Genomic DNA, 8,375 nt, shown 5'->3' with positions numbered 1-8,375 from the left:
TTTAATAGTTTAATCGTTTTTATGATATAATATAATTTATGATATAATATTTATGATATAATATAATCCATTTTTATATTTCAAATAAAAAAATTTATTAATCTATTATTTGACGGTCATTTGACGGCCATTAGCTAAATTTTATATTTTTTGAATATGAAATCAAAAGATTATATAATATTGAGTTTGGATACAATCAACATTATTATCGGATAAGATGATAAGCAAGTAAGCAAGTAAGCTGTTGAAAACGATTTATCGAAATATTAATTATGTGATCGATGATGTATTTATGGCTAATGCATGTAGAAATAAATCAGCGCCCGAACTTTATTGACAAATCGTCGACGGTATTTCATACCGTCATCGTTTTTTAATCGATTTCAATTGATTCAGAGTGGTTTCGAATTGAAAAAAATCATTGCAATTAATTTAATTCATGATTAACTTATCAAGCGATTATATTATTATGTTAATGTGGATAATATTTGTGGTTGATAATATTTGCTCGGAGTACACATATACATGCTTTATCCTTGGGAATAAATTTATCCTTCAGAATTAATATTACATTTATTGAAATATTTTATGGTTTTATCATAAAAAATTGCTTTTGAAAAGTACTTATCACTAGAAATGCGATTTGTAGAAAAACTGAAGTGAGATATGTACAGAAAATAGTTTTCATTTTAGAGTTTTCGTAAAAAATTTATCCAAATACATTACATTGCAATATTGCTTTCATTACAATATTGCAAAAAGCGACATCTTAACATTGTTGGAATCTTGCAGCAACGTTTCGCAACCACCATGCAATGTTTCAGTGAAATGATTCTGCAATGTTTTTGCAATCTTTCTGTGCTATGGGTATCTTAGATATATATATATTTCAAATTGTTACAATACACGATAACTATAGTTTGTAATAACTCTTTGTTACAAAATCCGCGTAATGTATACGTAATATTTTTAACAAAAAAAAAGAAAATAGACGTAATATTGTGATTGTTTGAATCGTTTAATTCTGCAATCATTTACGTCTTATTCCGCATTTTTAATTCGCACTTCATTACTTAACTAATCAGAAACAAAATATATACGCTAGGACCGATATTCGAAGTCAGATCTTATATTCAAGACTGTCTTAAGTCTAAATCAATCAATCAGAAAATTCTTAAGACATTATTTAAGATGATCTTGAAATAAAGACTCGACTGAATACTGGCCTAGAATCATAGAGTAGTATTCATAGTCGATTCTCATATTCAAGACCGTCTTAAGTACAATCTTAATATATCACGAACCAATCAGAGGGTCGTATTAACATTTATAAAGGCTCGTATTCATAATCAGGGCCCCTATTCTTGAAAAGAAACGTATACAAAAGTCTAGGGAAATACTATAGTATACAGTATATTATATAGTATTTTCATAAATTTGGGATACATTTTTTTTTTAAATTAGAGATCCAGTTCTTATATTCAAGATTACCTTAAGTTCAGTTTTAAGGTGTTACGAACCAATCAGAGGGCTGCATTAGCGTCTTAAAACATTACTTAAGACAATCTTGAAATAAAAATGGATTATGAATATCAACTATAGACATATAAAATACAGGAATTACAAATCGCTGTTTTATTTCAATTAGTATCATATTTTAACTTAGTACTTAGGGTTGATAACCAATGCCGATTAACCCAATTCGAGATTAACTATCAACCGTAATTGGTCAATTCTACTAAACAAATACGATTGGTCAGTTAACGACCGATTAAATAAAGTTTCACTGGATTGGTGAAACCGACCTCTTAGAATTCAACAAATTTCGCATATTGCATAATTGTGAATTTAAATATATAATTTACACAATATCTATTTTTTTATGGTATTCCTGGAAATAAATTGCTGAAATCGCTGAAATAAATAAAAAATAAAAAATCTATCAAATTAACAAAGATTTCAACGATTTCAGCGATTTATTTTCATCAGAAACGTTGATAAAAAAATATTGTTGGATGTAGTTTGTATCTACTTCTTCAGAGGGCGATAGTGTGTGAGGGTATTTTGCGGTTATAGGAAAAAGATTCTTATTTTCTCTCTCAGGTTTTTCTCTGTTATAATAAATACTGTTTTTAATAATTAATTACATATATAATACTAATAATATCAATTAACGTAGATAAATTTAGTTAGAAAGAAAATTTAGAAGAAAGAAATTTATCTTATTATTAGTTAGAAAGAAAATTTAGAAGAAAGAAATTTATCTTATTATTTATCTTATGATACAAAGAGATGACTTACTAGTGATTCACGCCAGATAGAACCATAGTGGATAGAAGAAACATACATATCCCATTATAATTGATTATAATAGGAATGGGAAAAGCTAAGGAAAGTTGTAATTAATCATTCATATATACATTTGATCATATTTAATCTTATTGATCATACCACATTGTGTGAAAATTCGTGTTGTTAAACTTGTAATAAAACGTATAATGCTGTCAGTGATTTTTTGTGATGATAACTGAACAGAAAATGTGCATTTTATGATATTGTAGATACTAGTAATCTATAATTACATCAAAGATGCTTCTGAATTTTTGTGATCCTCGCTTACGTCCAGAAATTAAATCTAGTGCTATCAGCACGGATGGATATGAAGTGACCAATTTGATAAGCGGTTCCTATAAAGGATATTTGGCATACTCCTGCATCAAGCCACCAATTCATATAGATATTACGTTTCTCTGCAACATATCTATCAATCATGTATTGATTTGGCCATCCGTCGGGTCACAGAAGTCGTCAGGCTTTCAGCTTTCTCTTAGGAATACCAATGATAACGACACTCCGTATACTTGTATGTCCAGTGGACGGCTGAGTCTCCATGATACTGGTTTGTTGTTTTACTCGAGTGACATAGACTCTACAGGAATCCCCACACCACCAAATTTCTTGAGATGTTGTATTAAAGCTTCTAAGGGACCTGTGACAACTAAATACGCTCATGTTTTACGTATAACAATATATAAAACAGAAAATTCAGTACCAGCATTAGGAAAAGTTCAAGTATGGGGAACAGTATCTCCACGTTGTGGAAAAGATGTTATAGCAAGTGTACATGTTTTATGGGCTGAACAACGAGCTTTCTCGATGTTGCCTGTAACTGGATTGAAAACCTCTGTAAATGCTGTAAACACTACTTCTGTAGATACCAAAGAGATACATAACAGGTATACATATATACATATATATTTAGAAATTATATTGCTCATTTATTACAATTTAATTCAAAAATTCTAATTTTTTAGTTGCTTGTAAAGAATGGGAACGTAAGGAAAAAATAAAAAATAAAAAAATAAAAAAAACATTTTTTAAAAATATACATTTTTATTCACAATTTTTATTACAATCATTTTTTATATCAAACTTGTATTTCAAAATCAAATTATCAAATTTAATAATAAAATTATCAAATTTTAATAATTCAAAACATTTAAACTCATTTTCTGGAAATATTGTTTTTCGACTTGTATTATTAATAAACAAATGAGCGATATAATTATATAAGTTGCATAATATTAATTATTAATTAATATAAATATTTTTTATTCATATGCAGACTGAAGAATGATGCAACCGTTGACATTCCTGAAAGCTTCTTAGATCCTATCACTTGGGAAATAATGACTCAGCCAATTATATTACCTTGTGGACAAATAATAGATCAAACCACATTAGAGAAACATGGAGAAAATGAAGCAATTTGGGGTAGACCGTTATCAGATCCATTCACAGCCTTGAGATTTAATGATGACCATAGACCAGTCATGGCATCTGCACTCAAATCAAGGATTGACAAGTTCCTAATGGACAACAGCAATCGAAATGAAATCAAGAATATGCCAAGAGTCTTAGGCCGTGATCCAACTTCAACTATAGCAGGAGATAGAAGAATAATTGAAGTACCAAAATGTGTATTAAATAGAAATTTAAAAAGGATTGCCGAAAATATTAAATCAAATACATATAAGCAGACAAATAATTCGCAATCTATAAAAAAATATTGCCATAAACTGCCTATAGCAGTTATGCCCAAACGATCCACTGCCAGTGCTATAATAAAACCAAAACAGTTCACAAATGTTTCAACTTTCTCTAAATTAACTCATAGCAATTTTCAAAATTATAAGGATGATGAATTGGCTAATGACAATTTCTTAGATAGCAATTTAAAGACTCTGTTATCCAACATGAAACGCTTTACCACACCAGAAAAAGTGGAATTACATAAAATATCTAACAAATGTGAATGTTGTAATGATAGTATTTTTTATAGACTGCCATGTAAACACGTGATATGTAGAAAAATATTATTATCTATTGAAAATAACCAGTGTAAATCTTGTGGATTTTCTTATAAATCATGCGAGATTGAACGGATTTATGACAATATTTTAAATAGATAACAAAGAAAAAGAGAGAGAGAATAGAGTAAATATAAATCAATGTAACTCAGTTTTTTAGTATTTATTTTATGGTAGATTTTGTTAACGATATGCAAAATATATTATTGTAATACATTGAATCGTTAGATCAATATTACATATAATTTACGACAATTTCGAGTGATAGAATTGTTTGTAATATTTTGGCACATACAACATAACTTGTATTCATGTAAAGTTATGTTGTCATCATATGTGTACATATATAATTATATATATAAATAATGTATATAAAGATTTTTATTTTTTTATTGTTCATATATGTGATAACTTGAAAATAAAGGTAGTTTTTATAATTTATACGTTCCTGAATTTTTTAAATAAGCAATATTATTATAAATATCTTATATAATTTATATATTTTGTTTAGCTTAAACAAAATATAATATATATTAAATTTATATAATATAATAAATTTGAAATGAAAAAAAATCATATAAAGTGTGTTTAACCTTGTTTTAAAGTTTAGAATTATTGTATGAAGTCATCAATATTTAAGCACATATTTATAGCTTATACAGGATCTTTATATTTAATTTTTTGACTTGGATTTTCACAATTTTAATTTTTTGAAAATGACTTTAATAATAAAATTTTAACTGGATTCTGCTTTTTCTCATCATCCAACAATGAAATAGTTGAACTCATTTGATAATAAGATGACATTAAAGATGACGTTAAATCATTCATCAATTTTTATTTATATATCAATTTTGTAATTTTATTGTATATAAAGTCAAATTTATTGTATGTTCAACTTGTAATATGATTTCGTGTTTTTATATGTTTTTATATATTTTTTCCAATTTTTAATTATTAAGAATATTATGAATTGAAAAGTATTTAGTATAGTCGAAATGTTTCTGATTAATTTATAGATAAAAAACTAGTTAAATTCTTAACGTATGTTGCAATAAACTAGTTTATTTTTAAAGATCTAATAAATATTGTTTTTTACTTTCGAATTCTTGCTTAGCAATCTCGAGCTAGAAATTTTACATATTTTAATTTAGAATTATAGTTATTTTTATATTTTAGTAAAATGTGGACAGCTGTTTGTCTTCATAGGAGATGCTCAAAATGATTACCTTCTGTACTTATCTATATTTATATTAAATAATGCTCGACATCTATTTCTCATCTTATTGATTTCATATATTTTGTTCATTGAGTATTTATTTCAGTTCTCTGCTGGAATACTTAATAATTTATTAATTTGACGTGAGTTGAAAGTAATTATGAATATATAAATTCAAGACACAAGAAAAAAAATGTGAGACATGCTTTTGATGTATGGACTTGCCGAATGTAATTCATTCGAAATAAGACGTCTGTACGCAGATCGTTTCTCTAATAGGCATTTTTCAGATAAGAAAACATTTCATCAAAAATTACATGAATGTATACGAGATACAAGTTTACTTAAAAAGCGATTGTTAGACAGTAGTATCAGAACCGTGACTGTTTCGAGCATCTCCTAAATAATCCTAAATAACAGCACAAAAATAACTATAATATAACTCCAAAACAAGGTCAAATAAGACACATATTTATTTATTTTTTTTTCATTGTCTTTTGTTCTTCCACTGCTAAAGGGGGGTCCACATATTATAAAGCATTCATAGTATATTTTTTATATAAAATAAAAATGCCAGTTGTGCGAATATATTTTAATAAAAGTGGATCTTCTATCTAGGCATTCAAATACAAATATTTTGGAATCTTGATTATGTTTCCACGGGAATTTTGGGAATTACTTTCTTTTTAATTTATCTTTTTAATTATAATACTGTTTGTATATATTATAATATTACAAGCTTCATAAACTTGAAATGCTATTTTAAAAAGATATACATCAATATTTAAAAGACTATTGAGTTTGAATGCATTTGTTTTGACATAAAGTAATATTTGGAATATTTTCTCAGTCATTGCACTTAATTATAATCATCTGAATACATACATTTGATTATAAAACGGTGAAACCAGAACCTTGATTTTGTCGTTTGGCAACATTGAACAGCGATAATAAATAATTACGAGTGTCTGGACAAACATAAAACGTAAGTGTATGTTCTGGATGTGGGGATGCTCTCTCAAAGGTATCAGACTGCCTGTCGCTATTGGTTGATACACTGGCTAAACCAGTGCTGCTTGTTCGCACATATTCCTCAACTCGTGCTCTCATTTCTTGATTCATCTTAAAAGAAAAGAAAAATGTTATATTACATTTATGTGATTTATACCTAATGTTCGTGAATTTAATATCTTACCTCGTGTTCAGCCGGTGATAATGGTCTGCTCAATTGTATTGCTGTTGGTGGACAATATAAGCACAACATCGTCGATTCTGTGATATGATCAACACTTGTTAGTTCTTTGAGCGAAAATATTCGTTCTACACTGTCCTCCGCCATGTTAACGAGTAATAAAGCTTGTCGCGTGAGGACGAGCGTCACTGCGCGATTACTGCCTTGATGAATCACGTAGTCTGCACTCGTTACGTGAAGGATGCTGTCGTGACTGTGATCGAGTAAAGGTGACAAGCGCCAGGTATACCGTACAGATGTGCTATTATTGCCAGTAGTATACTGTACAATTGGTCTTTGACGTGGCTAAAAATATAAGAAAATCATTATGAAAGTAAAATGTGTAATTAGAAGACTGTAGAAATTAGAATACATCTATTACCGTGGGCAATGAATTCCATCCAGCTCCTTGCAGTAATCCTTGACCTGTAAGAGCAACCAACTCCGCGGCACCGCTCAATGGTTTAGTAACGACACCAACCAAACCGAGTCCAACTCCAGTGACTAAACTTTTGGTTGTCGCTTCACCTGACCACACTTGCTGCAAAGGATGATGTGCCAAGCCCGCCACAGCCGCTTTATTAACAATCAACAATTAGTTATTATATTCTGTTTAATTGAAAAATATTTTTTAAGTAATTACCAACCAAGCAGACTCATTCCAAGACCAGTTAAACCTTGATAAAGTCCTTGTGCCATGCCTTGAGGACGCATTCTGCGCGACTCTTCTTGTCGCTGAAGATGTTCCTCATCCAATGTTAGACGATCCAAATTCCGTGCGACACTAGATGCCAATTTCGTTACGGAATTTACAGTACCTGTGTACATAAGTCGAAATATGAATTATCTATTAAATATTCGGAACAACAAAATAAATATTAATAGTTTGCATACCTGCTGTAACATGTTTCATTAGACTGGCTGATCCGTGTGTAATTCCAACGATAAAACCCCATGGACCTTGTAATAGTCCTTGAAATGGTAGTGAAACAAAGTCTCTAAGACCGGATCCAAGTGCTTGCGCCAAACCTCCTGGTGATCCAAGTATTTCTAATGATCCAACTACCCAACCTAATAAATGGATAAGTCATTACTCTGTTATTATATCAAATTAATAATGTATATAAAATATTTTATGTATAGGTAATATATCAACCTGCTCCGAATATAGCGCCAGATAAATAATGCATGGTAAGTGCATTGCCAAGTCTGTAAGGAGTTGTCAGCAGATTCTTCCTTTCGAAGGTACCGAAGTACAGTGGGGAATGATCTAAAGCAACGTAGAGTCGCATAGAAGTGTGAACACTCAATAAAATTGATAGCGGTTCTATTACGAAATTTTGCAATCTTAGTGGTTTGCTTAAGATTTTTGAATCGATCATGATATATTCTGGTATGTACATTGCGTTTAACGCAGCTATTGTTTGCATCTTTTTAAGATTATCACCCAGAACCAGTCGCGGTGGTATCATCGAAGTCGCGTAATCTAGTAATTGCGTTATGTATGTGTCCTCAATGTATGCACTAATAGGTGCAATCTTCATGCGATATTCCT

General features: G+C 29.6%; 2 protein-coding genes across 2 annotated transcripts in view; one reads left to right on the top strand and one right to left on the bottom strand.

Moving 5' to 3' along the window:
* The first annotated feature begins 2,527 nt into the window (after positions 1 to 2,527).
* Positions 2,528 to 4,472, top strand: LOC108687347 (RING finger protein 37). Its single transcript, XM_018193056.1, has 2 exons — positions 2,528 to 3,236; positions 3,626 to 4,472. Exons 1-2 carry the CDS (start codon positions 2,590 to 2,592, stop codon positions 4,470 to 4,472), a joined length of 1,494 nt encoding a protein of 497 aa, XP_018048545.1. The 5' UTR covers positions 2,528 to 2,589.
* Positions 4,473 to 6,480: 2,008 nt separating this feature from the next.
* LOC108687393 (vacuolar protein sorting-associated protein 13B) overlaps positions 6,481 to 8,375 on the bottom strand; it is a 15,660-nt gene continuing 13,765 nt past the window's right edge. The window contains 6 exon segments of the mRNA XM_018193138.1: positions 6,481 to 6,711; positions 6,785 to 7,126; positions 7,203 to 7,396; positions 7,468 to 7,638; positions 7,715 to 7,891; positions 7,977 to 8,375. The exon segment at positions 7,977 to 8,375 is cut by the window's right edge and continues 7 nt beyond it. Coding sequence (XP_018048627.1) covers positions 6,481 to 6,711; positions 6,785 to 7,126; positions 7,203 to 7,396; positions 7,468 to 7,638; positions 7,715 to 7,891; positions 7,977 to 8,375 — 1,514 coding nt within the window.

The sequence above is a fragment of the Atta colombica genome, unplaced genomic scaffold (assembly GCF_001594045.1).
Source record: "Atta colombica isolate Treedump-2 unplaced genomic scaffold, Acol1.0 scaffold205, whole genome shotgun sequence".
Taxonomy (NCBI): Eukaryota; Metazoa; Arthropoda; class Insecta; order Hymenoptera; family Formicidae; genus Atta; species Atta colombica.
The sequence above is the reverse complement of the archived record's forward strand: the minus strand, read 5'-3'. Positions and strand labels throughout refer to the sequence as shown.

What these genes read in the sequence shown, in the direction of transcription:
- LOC108687347 (XM_018193056.1), top strand. Translation starts at nt 2,590, where the DNA reads ATGCTTCTGAATTTTTGTGATCCTCGCTTACGTCCAGAAATTAAATCT. An exon ending in ACCAAAGAGATACATAACAG is followed by an intron (nt 3,237 to 3,625) that starts GTATACATATAT and finishes ATTCATATGCAG; the next exon opens with ACTGAAGAATGATGCAACCG.